The 21,134-nt window shown below is 45.0% G+C and overlaps 1 protein-coding gene across 2 annotated transcripts in view; it reads left to right on the top strand.

The window, feature by feature from the left end:
- LOC138638762 (cytochrome P450 2K1-like) overlaps positions 1-20,553 on the top strand; it is a 113,747-nt gene extending 93,194 nt beyond the window's left edge. The window contains exons 8-10 of one of the 2 annotated variants that reach the window (XM_069728321.1): positions 11,310-11,494; positions 19,369-19,510; positions 20,094-20,553. In XM_069728321.1, coding sequence (XP_069584422.1) covers positions 11,310-11,494; positions 19,369-19,510; positions 20,094-20,272 — 506 coding nt within the window. In that variant the 3' untranslated portion in view covers positions 20,273-20,553. The remainder of the gene's footprint in view (positions 1-11,309; positions 11,495-19,368; positions 19,511-20,093) is intronic. The other variant, XM_069728323.1, reaches the window with a different exon arrangement.
- Positions 20,554-21,134: the final 581 nt, after the last annotated feature.

Raw genomic sequence — 21,134 nt, 5'->3', positions numbered from 1 at the left:
GCAAGACTTTTTTATAGGAAAGTTAGGTGTCAGCCGGGAAACGTGGGGCAAAATAATTCGAAATCCATGAGTGATTCATTTTAATGAAGGTTAGATCATCAACATTTTGGGTAGCCAGACGAGTCCTTTTTTCGGTCAATATTGAACCAGCAGCACTGAATAATCTTTCTGATAGCACACTAGCTGCTGGGCAAGCAAGCTCCTGCAATGCATATTCTGCCAATTCAGGCCAGGTGTCTATTTTGGATGCCCAGTAATCAAATGGGAATGACGGTTGAGGGAGAACATCGATAAGGGATGAAAAATAGTTAGTAACCATACTGGACAAATGTTGTCTCCTGTCACTTTGAATTGATGCTGCAGTACCTGTCCTGTCTGCGGTCATTGCAAAATCACTCCACAACCTGGTCAGAAAACCCCTCTGTCCAACTCCACTTCTGATTTGTGCAACTCTAAAACCTCTGCCCTGTTGCCCCCTGCAGCTCGTGTGAGAACCATCACCGACGCTGTGTGCTGGGAATGCCTGAATCAAACAGTCTACAAGAGTTGCTTGTTTGGTTGCTAATATTTGTTCGAGGTTCTCATGTGGCATGATATTTTGCAATTTGCCTTTATAGCGAGAATCAAGGAGGCAGGCCAACCAGTAATCGTCATTGGTCATCATTTTAATAATGCGTGGGTCCCTTTTGAGGATACGTAAGGCATAATCCGCCATGTGGGCCAAAGTTCCAGTTGTCAAATCTGCGGTTGTGCTGGGTTGAGGGGCAGTTTCAGGCAAATGTACGTCACTTGTCTCCCTAAAAAACCCTGAACCCGGCCTTGCAACGCCACCAGTTGCTATTGGCCCCGGAGAAGCTTCCTCATACAAAAAATACTCATCCCCATCATCCCCCTCGTCCTCCTCCTCTTCGCCCGCTACCTCGTCCTGTAGACTGCCCTGACCAGACAATGGCTGACTGTCATCAAGGCTTCCCTCTTCCTCGGCTGCAGACGCCTGCTCCTTTATGTGCGTCAAACTTTGCATCAGCAGACGCATTAGGGGGAGGCACATGCTTATTATGGCGTTGTCTGCACTAACCAGCCGAGTGCATTCCTCAAAACACTGAAGGACTTGACACAGGTCTTGTACCTTCGACCACTGCACACCTGACAACTCCATGTCTGCCATCCAACTGCCTGCCCATGTATGTGTATCCTCCCACAAATACATAACAGCACACCTCTGTTCGCACAGTCTCTGAAGCATGTGTAGTGTGGAGTTCCACCTTGTTGCAACGTCGATGATTAGGCGGTGCTGGGGAAGGTTCAAATACCGCTGATGGTTCTGCATACGGCTGGAGTGCACGGGCGAACAGCGGATATGCGAGCAATATCTGCGCACTTGGAGGAGCAGGTCGGGTAACCCTGGATAACTTTTCAGGAAGCACTGCACCACCAGGTTTAAGGTGTGAGCCAGGCAAGGAATGTGTTTCAGTTGTGAAAGGGCTATGGCAGACCTTAAAATTCCTTCCGTTATCACTCACTACCTTGCCTGCCTCAAGATGTTCAGTGCCCAGCCATGACTGAGTTTCTTTCTGCAAGAACTTGGACAGAAGTTCCGCGGTGTGTCTGTTGTCGCCCAAACACTTCATTGCCAATACAGCCTGCTGACGCTTGCCACGAGGTGTCCCATAATGGGACACCTCGTGTGCAACAGTGGCAGCTGCGGATGGAGTGCTCATGCGACTGCGGTCTGTGGACAAGCTCTTGCTTCTGCAGAAAGACGAGGAGGAGGAGGAGGGGGGGCGAACGCCTACAGCCAACTGTTTCCTAGACCGTGGACTAGGCAGAACTGTCCCAATATTGCTGTCCCCTGTGGACCCTGCATCCACCACATTAACCCAGTGAGCCGTGATGGACACGTACCGTCCCTGGCCATGCCTACTGGTCCATGCATCTGTTGTCAGGTGCACCTTTGTACTCACAGATTGCCTGAGTGCATGGACGATGCGGTCTTTTACATGCTGGTGGAGGGCTGGGATGGCTTTTCTGGAAAAAAAGTGTCGACTGGGTAGCTCGTATCGTGGTTCTGCGTAGTCCATCAGGGCTTTGAAAGCTTTGCTTTCAACTAACCGGTAGGGCATCATCTTTAATGAGATTAGTCTAGCAATGTGGGCGTTCAAACCCTGTGTACGCGGATGCGAGGATGAGTACTTCCTTTTCCTAACGAGAGTCTCATGTAGGGTGAGCTGGACTGGAGAGCTGCAGATCGTGGAACTAGCGGGGGTGCCGGTAGACATGGCAGACTGAGAGAGGGTTGGAGATGGTATTCTTGCTGGTGCCCTACATGCAGTGTTTCCTACTACGAAACTGGTGATTCCCTGACTGCTTTGGCCTGGCGACGAAATCTGCACATTTGCTGCAGGTGGTGCGGGAAATGGTGGGCTTACAGTGAGGGAAGGGATGTAGCGTTGCTGACTAGCTTCATTGGCCGGGGGTGCTACAACCTTAAGGGAAGTTTGGTAGTGAGTCCAGGCTTGCAAATGCATGGTGGTTAAATGTCTACGCATGCAACTTGTATTTAGACTTTTAAGATTCTGACCTCTGCTTAAGGTAGTTGAACATTTTTGACAGATGACTTTGCGCTGATCATTTGGATGTTGTTTAAAAAAATGCCAGACTGCAATCTTTCTACTATCGGATACCTTTTCAGGCATTGCAGACTGAGTTTCTTTAATCGGATGTCCACGATATCCTACTACTGGTTTTGCCACGCGTTTTTGGCCAGATACGGGCCTGGCAGATGGAACCTGTTGCGATGTTGATGCCTTCTGCGGCTCCTCCTCCTCCGCTTCAGAGCTACTGCCACCTGCACCCTGTTCCCCCAATGGCTGCCAATCGGGGTCAACAACTGGGTCATCTATGACCTCCTCTTCTATCTCGTGTGCAACTTCGTCTGTGTCACCGTGTAAGCCGGTGGTATAGCGTTCGTGACGGGGCACCATAGTCTCATCAGGGTCTGATTCTGGATCAGTACACTGCGAGGGCAATGTTGTGGTCTGAGTCAAAGGAACAGCATAGTAATCTGGCTGTGGCTGTGCATCTGTGCACTCCATGTCCGATTCAACTTGTAATGGGCATGGCCTGTTAACTGTTTCACTTTCTAACCCAGGAACGGTATGTGTAAAGAGCTCCATGGAGTAACCCGTTGTGTCGCCTGACGCATCCTTCTCTGTTGTTCTTGGTGAAGAAGACAAGGAAGCGACTTGTCCTTGACCGTGAACATCCACTAACAACGCGCTGCTTTTACATTTAGCAGTTTCAGAAGAGGAGGCGAAAGAGCTAGAGGCTGAGTCAGCAAATAAAGCCAAAACTTGTTCTTGCTGCTCAGGCTTTAAAAGCGGTTTTCCTACTCCCAGAAAAGGGAGCGTTTGAGGCCTTATGTAGCCAGACGACGAACCTGGCTCAACAACTCAAGACTTAGGTGCTATATTGCTTTTCCCACGACCACCTGATTCTCCACCACCACTACCATCATTACCAGCTGGCAATGACCGCCCACGGCCACGACCTGTTCCACCAGACTTCCTCATTGTTTGAAAAACGTAACCAAACTAACGGTATTTGTTACTGCAAAACCAGTTACAAGGTGAACTCAAACTTCTGTTGGATTTATATATCCCTTTATAGGTGGGTCAGACTGCAGGCAAAATCAGACCCAATGTATAACAGTACACAGCTTCAGTGGCAGACAGATATGCCACAAACAGGAATGACGCTGATGCAGACACTAACAATTCAAATCTCCCCCTTTTTATTTTTTCTGGGAGAATATTGAAGAAATGTGGCCCACTCTCATAAAGTATATGTTATGTGGCACAAAATTTGAGACAGGTGGCACACACAGGAGTGGCACTGAAGCAGAAATGCCAATCTTAATCTCCCACTATTTTTTTTTTCAGGGAGAATTTAAAAGAAATCTGACCCAGTATTACACACTAGGTTTCATGTGGCACACAATTTGAGACAGGTGGCACACACAGGAGTGGCACTGAAGCAGAAATGCCAATCTTAATCTCCCACTATTTTTTTTTCAGGGAGAATTTAAAAGAAATCTGACCCAGTATTACACACTAGGTTTAATGTGGCACGCAATTTGAGACAGGTGGCACACACGGGAGTGGCTCTGAAGCAGAAATGCCAATCTTAATCTCCCACTATTTTTTTTCAGGGAGAATTTAAAGGGAACCTGTCACCCCGAAAATCACGGGTGAGGTAAGCCCACCGGCATCAGGGGCTTTTCTAGAGCATTCTGTCATGCTGTAGATAAGCCCCCGATGTTACATGAAAGAGGAGAAAAAGACGATATATTATACTCACCCAGGGGCGGTCCCGCTGCTGGTCAGGTCGGATGGGTGTCTCCGGTCCGCTGCGGCGCCTCCCATCTTCATTACAAGACATCCTCTTCTGATCTTCAGCCACGGCACCGGCGCAGGCGTACTTTGCTCTGCCCTATTGAGGGCAGACAAAGTACTGCAGTGCGCAGGCGCCGGAAAGGTCAGAGGCCCGGCGCCTGCGCACTGCAGTACTTTGCCTGCCCTCAACAGGGCAGAGCAAAGTACGCCTGCGCTGGAGCCGTGGCTGAAGATCAGAAGAGGACGTCTTGTAATGAAGATGGGAGGCGCCGCAGCGGACCAGAGATGCCCATCCAACCTGACCAGCAGCGGGACCGCCCCTGGGTGAGTATAATATAACGTCTTTTTCTCCTCTTTCAGGTAACATCGGGGGCTTATCTACAGCATTAAAGAATGCTATAGATAAGCCCCTGATGCCGGTGGGCTTACCTCACCCCCGATTTTCGGGGTGACAGTTTCCCTTTAAAAAAAATCTGGCCCATTATTACACACTAGGTTTAATGTGGCACACAATTTGAGACAGGTGGCACACACAGGAGTGGCACTGAAGCAGAAATGCCAATCTTAATCTCCAACTATTTTTTTTTTTCAGGGAGAATTTAAAAGAAATCTGACCCAGTATTACACACTAGGTTTAATGTGGCACACAATTTGAGACAGGTGGCACACACAGGAGTGGCTCTGAAGCAAAAATGCCAATCTTAATCTCCCACTATTTTTTTTTTCAGGGAGAATTTAAAAGAAATGTGGCCCAGTATTACACACTAGGTTTAATGTGGCACACAATTTGAGACAGGTGGCACACACAGGAGTGGCACTGAAGCAGAAATGCCAATCTTAATCTCCCACTATTTTTTTTTCAGGGAGAATTTAAAAGAAATCTGACCCAGTATTACACACTAGGTTTAATGTGGCACACAATTTGAGACAGGTGGCACACACAGGAGTGGCTCTGAAGCAGAAATGCCAATCTTAATCTCCCACATTTTTTTTCAGGGAGAATTTAAAAGAAATCTGGCCCATTATTACACACTAGGTTTACTGTGCCACACAATTTGAGACAGGTGGCACACACAGGAGTGGAACTGAAGCAGAAATGCCAATCTTAATCTCCCACTATTTTTTTTTCAGGGAGAATTTAAAAGAAATCTGACCCAGTATTACACACTATGTTTAATGTGGCACACAATTTGAGACAGGTGGCACACACAGGAGTGGCTCTGAAGCAGAAATGCCAATCTTAATCTCCCACATTTTTTTTCAGGGAGAATTTAAAAGAAATCTGGCCCAGTATTACACACTAGGTTTAATGTGGCACACGATTTGAGACAGGTGGCACACACAGGAGAGGCACTGAAGCAGAAATGCCAATCTTAATCTCCCACTATTTTTTTTTTCAGGGAGAATTTAAAAGAAATCTTGCCCAGTATTACACACTAGGTTTAATGTGGCACACAATTTGAGACAGGTGGCACACACAGGAGTGGCTCTGAAGCAGAAATGCCAATCTTAATCTCCCACATTTTTTTTCAGGGAGAATTTAAAAGAAATCTGGCCCATTATTACACACTAGGTTTACTGTGCCACACAATTTGAGACAGGTGGCACACACAGGAGTGGAACTGAAGCAGAAATGCCAATCTTAATCTCCCACTATTTTTTTTCAGGGAGAATTTAAAAGAAATCTGACCCAGTATTACACACTATGTTTAATGTGGCACACAATTTGAGACAGGTGGCACACACAGGAGTGGCTCTGAAGCAGAAATGCCAATCTTAATCTCCCACATTTTTTTTCAGGGAGAATTTAAAAGAAATCTGGCCCAGTATTACACACTAGGTTTAATGTGGCACACGATTTGAGACAGGTGGCACACACAGGAGAGGCACTGAAGCAGAAATGCCAATCTTAATCTCCCACTATTTTTTTTTTCAGGGAGAATTTAAAAGAAATCTTGCCCAGTATTACACACTAGGTTTAATGTGGCACACAATTTGAGACAGGTGGCACACACAGGAGTAGCACTGAAGCAGAAATGCCAATCTTAATCTCCCACTATTTTTTTTTTTCAGGGAGAATTTAAAAGAAATCTGACCCAGTATTACACACTAGGTTTAATGTGGCACACAATTTGAGACAGGTGGCACACACAGGAGTGGCTCTGAAGCAAAAATGCCAATCTTAATCTCCCACTATTTTTTTTTTCAGGGAGAATTTAAAAGAAATGTGGCCCAGTATTACACACTAGGTTTAATGTGGCACACAATTTGAGACAGGTGGCACACACAGGAGTGGCACTGAAGCAGAAATGCCAATCTTAATCTCCCACTATTTTTTTTTCAGGGAGAATTTAAAAGAAATCTGACCCAGTATTACACACTATGTTTAATGTGGCACACAATTTGAGACAGGTGGCACACACAGGAGTGGCACTGAAGCAGAAATGCCAATCTTAATCTCCCACTATTTTTTTTTCAGGGAGAATTTAAAAGAAATCTGGCCCAGTATTACACACTATGTTTAATGTGGCACACAATTTGAGACAGGTGGCACACACAGGAGTGGCTCTGAAGCAGAAATGCCAATCTTAATCTCCCACATTTTTTTTCAGGGAGAATTTAAAAGAAATCTGGCCCAGTATTACACACTAGGTTTACTGTGCCACACAATTTGAGACAGGTGGCACACACAGGAGTGGCACTGAAGCAGAAATGCCAATCTTAATCTCCCACTATTTTTTTTTCAGGGAGAATTTAAAAGAAATCTGACCCAGTATTACACACTATGTTTAATGTGGCACACAATTTGAGACAGGTGGCACACACAGGAGTGGCTCTGAAGCAGAAATGCCAATCTTAATCTCCCACATTTTTTTTCAGGGAGAATTTAAAAGAAATCTGGCCCAGTATTACACACTAGGTTTACTGTGCCACACAATTTGAGACAGGTGGCACACACAGGAGTGGCACTGAAGCAGAAATGCCAATCTTAATCTCCCACTATTTTTTTTTTCAGGGAGAATTTAAAAGAAATCTGGCCCAGTATTACACACTAGGTTTAATGTGGCACACGATTTGAGACAGGTGGCACACACAGGAGAGGCACTGAAGCAGAAATGCCAATCTTAATCTCCCACTATTTTTTTTTTCAGGGAGAATTTAAAAGAAATCTTGCCCAGTATTACACACTAGGTTTAATGTGGCACACAATTTGAGACAGGTGGCACACACAGGAGTAGCACTGAAGCAGAAATGCCAATCTTAATCTCCCACTATTTTTTTTTTTCAGGGAGAATTTAAAAGAAATCTGACCCAGTATTACACACTAGGTTTAATGTGGCACACAATTTGAGACAGGTGCCACACACAGGACTGCCACTGATACAGATTTGCCAATTTTAATCTTCACTCTTTTCTTCTTCAGGGAGACTAATGAATAAATCTGGGCCACTGTATTAGAGTATATTTTCTGTGGCAGAAAGTGGCTTGAAGAGATATAACGAAACAAAAAAAAAGGGACTGTCCTACAATTACTATCTCCCTGCAGTAATCTCAGCAATGTATGGCAGTCAGCAATAACCAGGAGTGGACAGCTGCACAAAAAAAGTCAACAGTGTGGACAAACAAACAAGAAAGCTGTGCAGAAAGGAAGGAACAACAGGATTTGTGCTTTGAAAAAAGCAGTTGGTTTGCACAGCGGCGTACAAACAGCAATGCAGCTATCAGGGAGCCTTCTAGGGCAGCCCAATGAGCAACAGTGCTGAGGAAAAAAAAATGTAGCCTCCACTGTCCCTGCAAACAAAAGGTGGTGTTGGACAGTGGAAATCGCTACAGCACAAGTGGTTTGGGGGTTAATGGACCCTGCCTAACGCTATCCCTGCTTCTGACGAAGCGGCAGCAACCTCTCCCTATGCTCAGATCAGCAGCAGTAAGATGGCGGTCGGCGTGCACGCCCCTTTATAGCCCCTGTGACGCCGCAGAAAGCAAGCCAATCACTGCAATGCCCTTCTCTAAGATGGTGGGGACCAGGACCTATGTCATCACGCTGCCCACACTCTGCGTCCACCTTAATTGGCTGAGAAATGGCGCTTTTCGCGTCATTGAATCGCGACTTTGGTGCGAAAGTCGCGTACCGCATGGCTGACCCCACACAGGGATCGGGTCGGGTTTCATGAAACCCGACTTTGCCAAAAGTCGGCGACTTATGAAAATGAACGACCCGTTTCGCTCAACCCTACTTGAGACACTAAAGGTACCGTCACATTTAGTGACGCTGCAGTGATCTAGACAATGATCCCGATCGCTGCAGCGTCGCTGTGTGGTCGCTGGAGAGCTGTCACACAGACAGCTCACCAGCGACCAACTATGCGAAGTCCCCTGGTAACCAGGGTAAACATCGGGTTACTAAGCGCAGGACCGCACTTAGTGACCCGATGTTTACCCTGGTTACCAGCGTAAACGTAAAAAAAACAAAACACTACATACTTACATTCCGGTGTCTGTCCCCCGGCGTTCTGCTTTCCTGCACTGACTGTGAGCGCCGGCTGGCCGTAAATCAGTGCGGTGATGTCACCGCTGTAATCTGTTTTTCGGCTGGCCGGCGCTGACAGTGCAGGGAAGCAGAACGCCGGGGGACTCGACAGACACCTGAATGTAAGTATGTAGTGTTTGGTTTTTTTTACATTTACAATGGTAACCAGGGTAAACATCGGGTTACTAAGCGCGGCCCTGCGCTTAGTAACCCGATGTTTACCCTGGTTACCAGTGAAGACATTGCTGAATCGGCATCACCCACGCCGATTCAGTGATGTCTGCGGGAGATCCAGCGACGAAATAAAGTCCTGGACTTTCTGCTCCGACCAACGATGTCACAGCAGGATCCAGATCGCTGCTGCGTGTTAAACACAACGATATCACTAGCCAGGACGCTGCAACGTCACGGATCGCTATCATTATCGTTGTTAAGTTGGCCAGTGTGAAGGTACCTTTAGGAGTATGAATGATTGCTTTAAATTAAGATCAGTAAAGTATCAGTAATGTGTATACACAGTGACTGCAGCAGCAGAATAGTGAGTGCAGCTCCGGGGTATGGTGCAGGATAAGTAATGTAAAGTATGTACACATTGACTGCACCAGCAGAATAGTGAGTGCAGCTCTGGAGTATAATAAAAGAGGTAACTCAGGATCAGTACAGGATCAGCAATGTAATGTATGTACACAGTGACTGCACCAGCATAGTAACATAGTTAGTAAGGCCGAAAAAAGACATTTGTCCATCCAGTTCAGCCTATATTCCATCATAATAAATCCCCAGATCTACGTCCTTCTACAGAACCTAATAATTGTATGATACAATATTGTTCTGCTCCAGGAAGACATCCAGGCCTCTCTTGAACCCCTCGACTGAGTTCGCCATCACCACCTCCTCAGGCAAGCAATTCCAGATTCTCACTGCCCTAACAGTAAAGAATCCTCTTCTATGTTGGTGGAAAAACCTTCTCTCCTCCAGACGCAAAGAATGCCCCCTTGTGCCCGTCACCTTCCTTGGTATAAACAGATCCTCAGCGAGATATTTGTATTGTCCCCTTATATACTTATACATGGTTATTAGATCGCCCCCTCAGTCGTCTTTTTTCTAGACTAAATAATCCTAATTTCGCTAATCTATCTGGGTATTGTAGTTCTCCCATCCCCTTTATTAATTTTGTTGCCCTCCTTTATACTCTCTCTAGTTCCATTATATCCTTCCTGAGCACCGGTGCCCAAAACTGGACACAGTACTCCATGTGCGGTTTAACTAGGGATTTGTACAGAGGCAGTATAATGCTCTCATCATGTGTATCCAGACCTCTCAGAATAGTGAGTGCAGCTAGTGAGTGCAGCTCTGGAGTATAATAAAAGAGGTAACTCAGGATCAGTACAGGATCAGTAATGTAATGTATGTACACAGTGACTGCACCAGCAGAATAGTGAGTGCAGCTCTGGGGTATAATACAGGATGTAACTCAGGATCAGTAATGTAATATATGTAAGCAGTGACTGCACCAGCAGAATAGTGAGTGCAGCTGTGGGGTATAATACAGGATGTAATTCATGATCAGCAATGTAATGTATGTACACAGTGACTACACCAGCAGAATGGTGAGTGCAGCTTTGGAGTATAATAAGAGGTAACTCAGGATCAGTACAGGATCAGCAATGTAATGTATGTACACAGTGACTGCACCAGCAGAATAGTGAGTGCAGCTCTGGAGTATAATAAAAGAGGTAACTCAGGATCAGTACAGAGTCAGTAATGTAATGTATGTACACAGAGACTGCACCAGTAGAATAGTGAGTGCAGCTCTGGAGTATGATACAGGATGCACTCAGTGTCAGTAATGATAAGTAATGTAATTTATGTACACAGTGACCACCCCAGCAGAATAGTGAGTGCAGCTCTGGAGTATAATACTGTATATAACTCAGGATCAGTAGAGGATAAGTAATGTAATGTATGTACACAGTGACTGCACCAGCAGAATAGTGAGTGCAGCTCTGGGGTGTAATACATGATCAGTATAGGATCAATAATGTAAAGTATGTACACAGTGACTGCACCTGCAGAATAGTGAGTGCAGCTCTGGAGTATAATGCAGGATGTAGCTCAGGATCAGTACAGGATCAGTAATGTAACATATGTACACAGTGACGGCACCAGCAGAATAGGTAGAGCAGTTCTGGGGTATAATACAGAATGTAACTCAGTAAAAGATAAGTGATGCAATATAATTAATTAAAGATTTTTGTTTGTTAACTACATACAAACTATAAAAAAAGTGTTAAAAGTTGATTTTTTTATTATAATTTGCTTTGCTTGTCATTAAAAATGAACAGTAAGGACAATAATCAATATAAATATTTGTATTTTCTCAGGAAAAGTTCATGATGAAATTGAAGCAGTGATTGGATCTGCTCAGCCCCAGATAGAACATAGAAAACAAATGCCGTATACTGATGCCGTCATACATGAAATCCAAAGGTTTGGTGATATTGTACCTGGAAGCGCTCCTCATGTCACCTCTCGTGATGTTACCTTTAGAGGTTACTCTATTCCTAAGGTAAGAATTCAGTTGATGTAGCATCAAGTACAGAGATTTGAAGTCTTTGATTTGAATTCCTAAGCCAGCATGTTTACAGTTTGCTCTTTAGTATGATTTCCAGCAAGTTTACAGTGACTGGGGATGTGCACAGTGGGAGAGGGAGATGACCCAGACATTGCAGACTGCACACTGAACAAGTAGTGCTATCAGCTTTTAGCTTTGTCCAGAAGTGATGGTGCCGGGAATTCTGGAGCACTAGATGTGTGATGTCGAGTTCCTGCCGCTGCACAGGTGAAATCTCAAACCACCTCTGCTGTGGTCTCCCATTGTTCTTCAGCCGCATTGGAGCCTGCTCAGTGGAGACGTTGGTCCCAGCATCTGGTTCAGGCAGATACTGTGCGCTTGGTTACTGTTGATCTTTCAGGCTCAGCCATTGTAACTAGCACTTTTCTGTGGCGAGCAGATGCTCCTGGGACTAAGTCCTGCTTTTCCGCTACTGAGCATGCCCATGGGACGACCTCTTATTGGAGGTCGGGGGTCACATGCTTAGGTCCTGACGCAGTTCCTATTGGACCACTAGGAAGGTCCTGGAGAGCTTTCTCTATAAAAGGTCCGTATGGCCGCACGGCCATGCGCTAGAATCAACCTATGTTTATTAGCTTAGCTACCTTGTGGTCTGTATGTGCTCAGGGCCAGCTGTATAGCCACTAGAATTCCGGTTCCTCCGGAGAGGAGTTTGTGTGTGTGAATTTAGGGCTGGCGTATAGCCACTAGAATTCCAGCACCTCCGGATAGGAGTTGTTTGTGTGCTGACGCAGACTGTATGACCACTGTATGCTATCTGTTAGTGAGCTGTGATCCTCTGTGAGGTTAACAGGGCACAGCGTTATCCTAATGCCGACGACTCTGTGAAGCAACAGAGTTTGCTCCTATACAGACCTGGTGATGGAACCCATGTCTATTCAGGCATTATACCACCATATTGTGCCGCCCTTTACTAGCAGCAGGTTCCACTCCTGCACGGTGGACCCCGAGCTGCGAACACACCTATATTATCTCAATATTTACTCGTTGCGTTCCGCCAGCCCTAACACTAGATTACAATGAATGAATTGTCTGACTCATTGATACCCTGTAGCACTCTGAGTCTACGTGGTGCCAGTGTCAACACCAGGACCAAATATTGACTGCAGGAAAGTGTCAGGGTAGTACATACTGGGTGAAATGGGAGGAATGTTAACAGGGATAAACTGTATGTGCAGGAAGTTAACCGACTTGAGACTGCATTGGAGTCTCAGGATGGAGCTTGGTGGGAGTGATGTAGTTGTGAGAGATATAGCCCTGCTTCTTGAACAATGTAATTTAGAGGCATTTAGGGAACGTTGGGAGGAATGTCAGGATGAAGACACCAAATTTATTCTAGATAAAGTCATCCATAAAGCAAAAATACAATATAACACCGAAGAAATTGAGCTTTACACACAGCCATATATCAATTAAAATAGTCATTTTTATTAAACAACTTCACAAATGAATTTTAAGAAAAGTAAGACAGATGCCACAGGTACAGAAAAATGTGGGTAGGTACAAAGGAGTATTAATGGTCCTCACAAAATAGTATTATACAAACAAATTAGTACATAAATTAATTAAAAAATCCTCAATATATCAAAAGGCAAATAGTAAAAGGACGCCACAATGCTATACACCATATTACAAGTGTTGTGAATTCTGTGGCTGAGTTCACTTCTGTGGTCACAAGTGGTATTGCAGTCTCTGGGCTTCCTCCCTCAGGTGTTTTGGTGAGCTCGTTGGCTGCCTTGCTATTTAGCTCCACCTGAGTCTGTCTTCCTTGCTCCTTGTCAATGTTCCAGTGTTGGATCTGAGCTACTGCATCTTTCCTTGGGCCTGCTGCTCTGCTAGATAAGTGCTTCTAGTTTGTTTTCTGTTTTTTCTGTCCAGCTTGCTATTAACTTTTGCTGGAAGCTCTGAGAAGCAAAGGGGTGCACCGCCGTGCTGTTAGTTCGGCACGGTGGGTCTTTTTGCCCCTTTGCGTGGTTTTCGTTTTAGGGTTTTTTGTAGACTGCATAGTTCTCTTTGCTATCCTCGCTCTGTCTAGAATATCGGGCCTCACTTTGCTGAATCTATTTCATTCCTACGTTTGTCTTTTCATCTTGCTAACAGTCATTATATGTGGGGGGCTGCCTATTCCTTTGGGGTATTTCTCTGAGGTAAGTCAGGCTTGTATTTCTATCTTCAGGCTAGTCAGCTCCTCAGGCAGTGCCGAGTTGCATAGGTAGTGATAGGCGCAATCCACTGCTGCTTATAGTTGTGTGAGGATAGATCAGGTACTGCAGTCTACAGAGATTCCACGTCTCAGAGCTCGTCCTATTGTTTTTGGTTATTGCCAGATCTCTGTATGTGCGCTGATTACTGCACGCTGTGTTGCCTGATTGCCAGCCATAACAGTACAAGGAGCCACACCAATGATTCCCAATAGAGGGAAAAAAGAAATCCTGACATCATTTTTTTTTCTTAGCTCTGTCTTCAGTCTTTTTTTTCCCCTAGACATTAGAGTGCTTCAGGACACAGCTGTGGACATGGATATTCAGGCTCTGTGCTCCTCAATGGATAATCTCGTTGTAAATGTACAAAAGATTCAAGATACTATTGATCAGAAATCGATGCTAGAACCAAGAATTCCGATTCCTGATTTGTTTTTTGGTGACAGAACTAAGTTCCTGAGCTTCAGAAATAATTGTAAGCTATTTTTGGCCTTGAAACCTCACTCTTCTGGTAATACTATTCAACAGGTTTTGATTATTATTTCTTTTTTGCGCGGCGATCCACAGGACTGGGCGTTTTCTCTTGCACCAGGAGATTCTGCATTGAGTAATGTTGATGCATTTTTCCAGGCGCTGGGATTGCTTTACGATGAGCCTAATTCAGTGGATCAGGCTGAGAAAAATCTGCTGGCTTTATGCCAGGGTCAGGATGATGTAGAAGTATATTGTCAGAAATTTAGGAAGTGGTCAGTACTCACTCTGTGGTATGAATCTGCACTAGCGGCTTTGTTCAGAAAGGGTCTCTCTGAAGCTCTTAAGGATGTAATGGTGGGATTTCCTATGCCTGCTGGTTTGAATGAGTCTATGTCCTTGGCCATTCAGATCGGTCGTCGCTTGCGCGAGCGTAAATCTGTGCACCATCTGGCGGTATTGTCTGAGAGTAAACCTGAGCCTATGCAGTGCGACAGGACTATGACTAAAGTAGAACGGCAAGAACACAGACGTCTGAACAGACTGTGTTTCTATTGTGGTGATTCTACTCATGCTATTTCTAATTGTCCTAAACGCACTAGGCGGTTCGATAGCTCTGCCGTTATTGGTACTGTACAGTCCAAATTCCTTTTGTCCATTACCTTAATGTGCTCTTTGTCATCGTATTCTGTCATGGCATTTGTGGATTCAGGCGCTGCCCTGAATCTGATGGATTTGGATTATGCTAAACGTTGTGGATTTTTCTTGGAGCCTTTGCGGTGTCCTATTCCGTTGAGAGGAATTGATGCTACACCTTTGGCCAAGAATAAGCCTCAGTACTGGGCCCAGCTGACCATGTGCATGGCTCCTGCACATCAGGAAGTTATTCGCTTTCTGGTACTGCATAATTTGCATGATGTGGTCGTGTTGGGGTTGCCATGGCTACAAACCCATAATCCAGTATTGGATTGGAACTCTATGTCGGTAATCAGCTGGGGTTGTCAGGGAGTACATGGTGATGTTCCATTTTTGTCTATTTCGTCATCCATTCCTTCTGACATCCCAGAGTTCTTGTCGGACTTTCAGGATGTATTTGAAGAGTCCAAGTCTGATGCCCTACCTCCGCATAGGAATTGTGATTGTGCTATCGATTTGATTCCTGGTAGTAAATTCCCTAAGGGTCGTTTATTTAATTTGTCCGTACCTGAACACACCGCTATGCGCAGTTATGTGAAGGAGTCCCTGGAGAAGGGACATATTCGCCCATCGTCGTCACCATTGGGAGCAGGGTTCTTTTTTGTAGCCAAGAAGGATGGTTCGCTAAGACCGTGTATTGATTACCGCCTTCTTAATAAGATCACTGTTAAGTTTCAGTATCCCTTGCCATTGATTTCTGACTTGTTTGCTCGGATTAAGGGGGCTAGTTGGTTCACCAAGATAGATCTTCGTGGTGCGTATAATCTGGTGAGAATCAGGCAGGGAGATGAATGGAAAACGGCATTTAATACGCCCGAGGGTCATTTTGAGTATCTGGTGATGCCGTTCGGACTTGCCAATGCTCCATCTGTTTTTCAGTCTTTTATGCATGACATTTTCCGTGAGTATCTGGATAAATTCTTGATTGTTTACTTGGATGACATTTTGATCTTCTCAGATGATTGGGAGTCTCATGTGAAGCAAGTCAGAATGGTTTTCCAGGTACTGCGTGCTAATTCCTTGTTCGTGAAGGGATCAAAGTGTCTCTTCGGTGTGCAGAAAGTTTCATTTTTGGGGTTCATCTTTTCCCCTTCTACTATCGAGATGGATCCGGTTAAGGTTCAGGCCATCCAGGATTGGACTCAGCCGACATCTCTAAAAAGTCTGCAGAAATTCCTGGGCTTTGCTAATTTTTATCGTCGCTTCATCTGTAATTTTTCTAGCATTGCCAGACCATTGACCGATTTGACCAAGAAGGGTGCTGATTTGGTTAATTGGTCTTCTGCTGCCGTGGAAGCTTTTCAGGAGTTGAAGCGTCGTTTTTGCTGTGCCCCTGTGTTGTGTCAACCTGATGTTTCTCTTCCGTTCCAGGTCGAGGTTGATGCTTCTGAGATTGGTGCAGGGGCGGTTTTGTCACAGAGAGGTTCTGGTTGCTCAGTGTTCAAACCATGTGCTTTCTTTTCCAGGAAATTTTCTGCTGCTGAGCGTAATTATGATGTGGGCAACCGAGAGTTGCTGGCCATGAAGTGGGCATTCGAGGAGTGGCGTCATTGGCTTGAGGGTGCTAAGCATCGCGTGGTGGTTTTGACTGATCATAAGAACCTTACTTATCTTGAGTCTGCCAAGCGCTTGAATCCTAGACAGGCCCGTTGGTCGTTATTTTTTGCTCGTTTTGATTTTGTGATTTCATACCTTCCGGGCTCTAAAAATGTGAAGGCGGATGCTCTGTCTAGGAGTTTTGTGCCCGACTCTCCGGGGTTATCTGAGCCGGCGAGTATCCTCAAGGAAGGAGTCATTGTGTCTGCCATCTCCCCTGATTTGCGGAGAGTGTTGCAGAAATTTCAGGCTAATAAACCTGATCGTTGTCCGGCCGAGAAACTGTTCGTCCCTGATAGGTGGACTAGTAAAGTTATCTCTGAACTTCATTGTTCGGTGCTGGCCGGTCATCCAGGAATCTTTGGTACCAGGGAGTTGGTTGCTAGATCCTTCTGGTGGCCATCTCTGTCACGGGATGTGCGTGCTTTTGTGCAGTCCTGTGGAATTTGTGCTAGGGCTAAGCCCTGCTGTTCACGTGCCAGTGGGTTGCTTTTGCCCTTGCCGGTCCCGAAGAGGCCTTGGACACATATTTTGATGGATTTCATTTCTGACCTTCCCGTTTCTCAAAAAATGTCGGTCATTTGGGTGGTCTGTGATCGCTTTTCTAAAATGGTCCATCTGGTGCCCTTGGTTAAATTGCCTTCCTCCTCTGATTTGGTGCCTTTGTTCTTCCAGCATGTGGTTCGTTTACATGGCATTCCTGAGAATATTGTTTCTGACAGAGGTTCCCAGTTTGTCTCGAGGTTCTGGCGAGCCTTTTGTGGTAGGATGGGCATTGACCTATCTTTCTCCTCGGCCTTCCATCCTCAGACTAATGGCCAGACCGAACGAACCAATCAGACCTTGGAAACATATCTGAGATGTTTTGTTTCCGCTGACCAGGATGATTGGGTGTCATTTTTGCCGTTGGCTGAGTTCGCCCTTAATAATCGGGCCAGCTCGGCTACCTTGGTCTCTCCATTTTTCTGCAATTCTGGGTTCCATCCTCGTTTCTCTTCAGGACAGGTTGAGTCTTCGGACTGTCCTGGTGTGGATTCTGTGGTGGACAGGTTGCAGCAGATCTGGACTCAGGTGGTGGACAATTTGACCTTGTCCCAGGAGAAGGCTCAGCTTTTCGCTAATCGCAGACGCCGTGTGGGACCCCGACTTCGTGTTGGGGATCTGGTTTGGTTATCTTCTCGTCATATTCCTATGAAGGTTTCCTCTCCTAAATTTAAACCTCGTTTTATTGGTCCGTATAGGATTTCTGAGATTCTCAATCCGGTGTCTTTTCGTCTGACCCTCCCAGACTCCTTTTCCATACATAATGTATTCCATAGGTCGTTGTTGAGGAGATACGTGGCACCTATGGTTCCATCTGTGGAGCCTCCTGCCCCTGTTTTGGTGGAGGGGGAATTGGAGTATATTGTGGAGAAGATTTTGGATTCTCGTGTCTCTAGACGGAAACTCCAGTATCTGGTCAAATGGAAGGGTTATGCTCAGGAAGATAATTCCTGGGTTTTTGCCTCTGATGTCCATGCCCCAGATCTTGTTCGTGCCTTTCATGTGGCTCATCCTGGTCGGCCTGGGGGTTCTGGTGAGGGTTCGGTGACCCCTCCTCAAGGGGGGGGTACTGTTGTGAATTCTGTGGCTGAGTTCACTTCTGTGGTCACAAGTGGTTTTGCAGTCTCTGGGCTTCCTCCCTCAGGTGTTTTGGTGAGCTCGTTGGCTGCCTTGCTATTTAGCTCCACCTGAGTCTGTCTTCCTTGCTCCTTGTCAATGTTCCAGTGTTGGATCTGAGCTACTGCATCTTTCCTTGGGCCTGCTGCTCTGCTAGATAAGTGCTTCTAGTTTGTTTTCTGTTTTTTCTGTCCAGCTTGCTATTAACTTTTGCTGGAAGCTCTGAGAAGCAAAGGGGTGCACCGCCGTGCTGTTAGTTCGGCACGGTGGGTCTTTTTGCCCCTTTGCGTGGTTTTCGTTTTAGGGTTTTTTGTAGACTGCATAGTTCTCTTTGCTATCCTCGCTCTGTCTAGAATATCGGGCCTCACTTTGCTGAATCTATTTCATTCCTACGTTTGTCTTTTCATCTTGCTAACAGTCATTATATGTGGGGGGCTGCCTATTCCTTTGGGGTATTTCTCTGAGGTAAGTCAGGCTTGTATTTCTATCTTCAGGCTAGTCAGCTCCTCAGGCAGTGTCGAGTTGCATAGGTAGTGATAGGCGCAATCCACTGCTGCTTATAGTTGTGTGAGGATAGATCAGGTACTGCAGTCTACAGAGATTCCACGTCTCAGAGCTCGTCCTATTGTTTTTGGTTATTGCCAGATCTCTGTATGTGCGCTGATTACTGCACGCTGTGTTGCCTGATTGCCAGCCATAACATACAAGTAAACCCCTATTATGAAGATCAAAGTTGCAATAAGAAAGTAAGGTATGTATAAGTGTGTGGTAAGAGAGTCACAATAAAGGAGCCTCCTATATAAACCAAATTGATGATAGCAGAGTAAAGTTTGCATACACGTCCAGTGTGAAGGCATAATAAAGGTGTCTATATGGTAAACCAAGGACAAAGGAAGGTATAATTACCTGAGGATGAAACTCAGGGGACGCACCACACCCAAAGCGCGTTTCGCTTGGAAATGCTTCATCAAGAGAAATGCTGAACATATCACAAGAATTACTGCAAGGGACTGAGAGGAGCTAAAACTTATTATTAAGGTAACAGGGAGTGTGGGGACAGCCAGATAATATTATTTTGTGCTTGCCTAAATAAACCCTTTAAATGGTCATTCCAGATGAATGCAAAGGATATATTGATTTCTGAATATATATTCTGTATAATTCAAAACCCTTTCATCCTCCCAGGACACAGTTATCATCCCGTTACTGCATTCTGTGCTCAGAGATAAAGCATACTTTGAGAAACCCAATGAGTTTTACCCTGAACACTTTCTTGACTCAGAAGGAAAGCTGAGGAAGATTGAGGCTTTCATACCATTCTCCATAGGTAACAGTATTACTGAATGTTACTATATAGTGGATGTTTAGGTATTTATTCTTTGCACTTTTAAAGATGTTGCCTTAATACAGACAGCCATTTAATAATGGTCCAGCTCTGCCGACACTCATCAAGTAACATTTTTGCAGGACCACCTATGTAGCAGTAGCCACTATAGGGAATATGTAGTATTAAATGGAAGCCGTTTAGATAAATGGTCATCCATGTTAATTATGGTTGACCCAAATGTGGTATTGCAAAAGATTTCAACAAGGTAGGAGTTTGGCAACAGCAGGCCTCTAGATGGAGGTCTAGTTCCTGATTCCTTGGCTATACGATTCATATTGGCTGAGGCTCAGCTAATAACAGCCGTATTGCCAGAGAATCCAAAGCTGGACCTCAACCTACTGCTGGGCCTTCAGTAATTGTCTAGCTTTACTTCCAACCATTAAGCCAATGTGTTCGTTGCAGGGTAAATATAGTGTTACATGGTCCATTTGAGTGGGAATTGCTCTTATTTTACATTTTTCCACTATTCTAGTATCGGATAGTTATTAGCTCATGCTCATGTTGTTGTCTCCTTTTCTACCAGGTAAAAGAAGTTGTGCAGGTGAGACACTGGCCTTAATGGAGCTGTTTCTCTTCTTCACCACCCTGTTACAGAACTTCAATTTCCAGGCTCCACCTGGAGCAATATTGGACCTGAGCCCTGCAATGGCGTCGACAAATGGTCCCAAACAGTATGAAATCCGTGCCATACCCCGCAACTAGAACATGTTTTTTTTTACTACAGCGTGATCTAAAACATATGTGAAGATAATATCTGATGTAGGCAAAAAATGAAATCTTGCTATTAAAAGGTTTCCAATAATAGTCTAATTTCAATAAATATGGGTCAATCCTACAAGGAAGAATGAACGTCCGCAAGGACAGGGTCCTATGCCGTTTGCACCAGTCTGTCATTGTAAATTTTGTTTCTGTTAAAGATTTCTATAACCCTGTATGTAACCCTTTTTCTCATGTACAGCACCATGGAATTAATGGTGCTATATAAATAAATAATAATAATAATAAAATAATAATAAGGAAAAAATCATGTTTCTCTAGATAACTCTTCCTATAAGAAATTGTTGTATAACAACACCATCCACATGTACTCTTGGCTATAAGGATATTGTTGAATTGCTTCCCATTAGTGATAGAGCGAATATACTCGTTGCTGGGGTTTTCCCGAGCACGCTCGGGTGTCCTCCGATTATTTATGACTGCTCGGAGATTTAGTTTTCATCGCCGCAGCTGAATGATTTACAGCTACTAGCCAGCCTGTGTACATGTGGGAGTTGCCTGTTTGCTAGGGAATCCCCACATCAAGCTAGCTATCAGACGTAAATCATTCAGCTGCGGGGAAGAAAACTAAATCTCCGAGCAGTCATAAATACTCGGAGATCACCCGAGCATGCTCTAGAAAACCCGAGCAACGAGTATATTTGCTCATCACTACTTTCCATACTGTGTTCACCTCTTCAGTAGTCACTTAAAGAACCACCAAGTATGAGCAGGCACCATGCTGGGAGGCCTGGCTATGCATTTCATTCCTTTATATGAGTGCTGTTTATTACTACAGAGGTGGTCC

Source organism: Ranitomeya imitator, chromosome 5 (assembly GCF_032444005.1).
Source record: "Ranitomeya imitator isolate aRanImi1 chromosome 5, aRanImi1.pri, whole genome shotgun sequence".
In the NCBI taxonomy this organism is placed as follows: domain Eukaryota; kingdom Metazoa; phylum Chordata; class Amphibia; order Anura; family Dendrobatidae; genus Ranitomeya; species Ranitomeya imitator.
The sequence above is the reverse complement of the archived record's forward strand: the minus strand, read 5'-3'. Positions and strand labels throughout refer to the sequence as shown.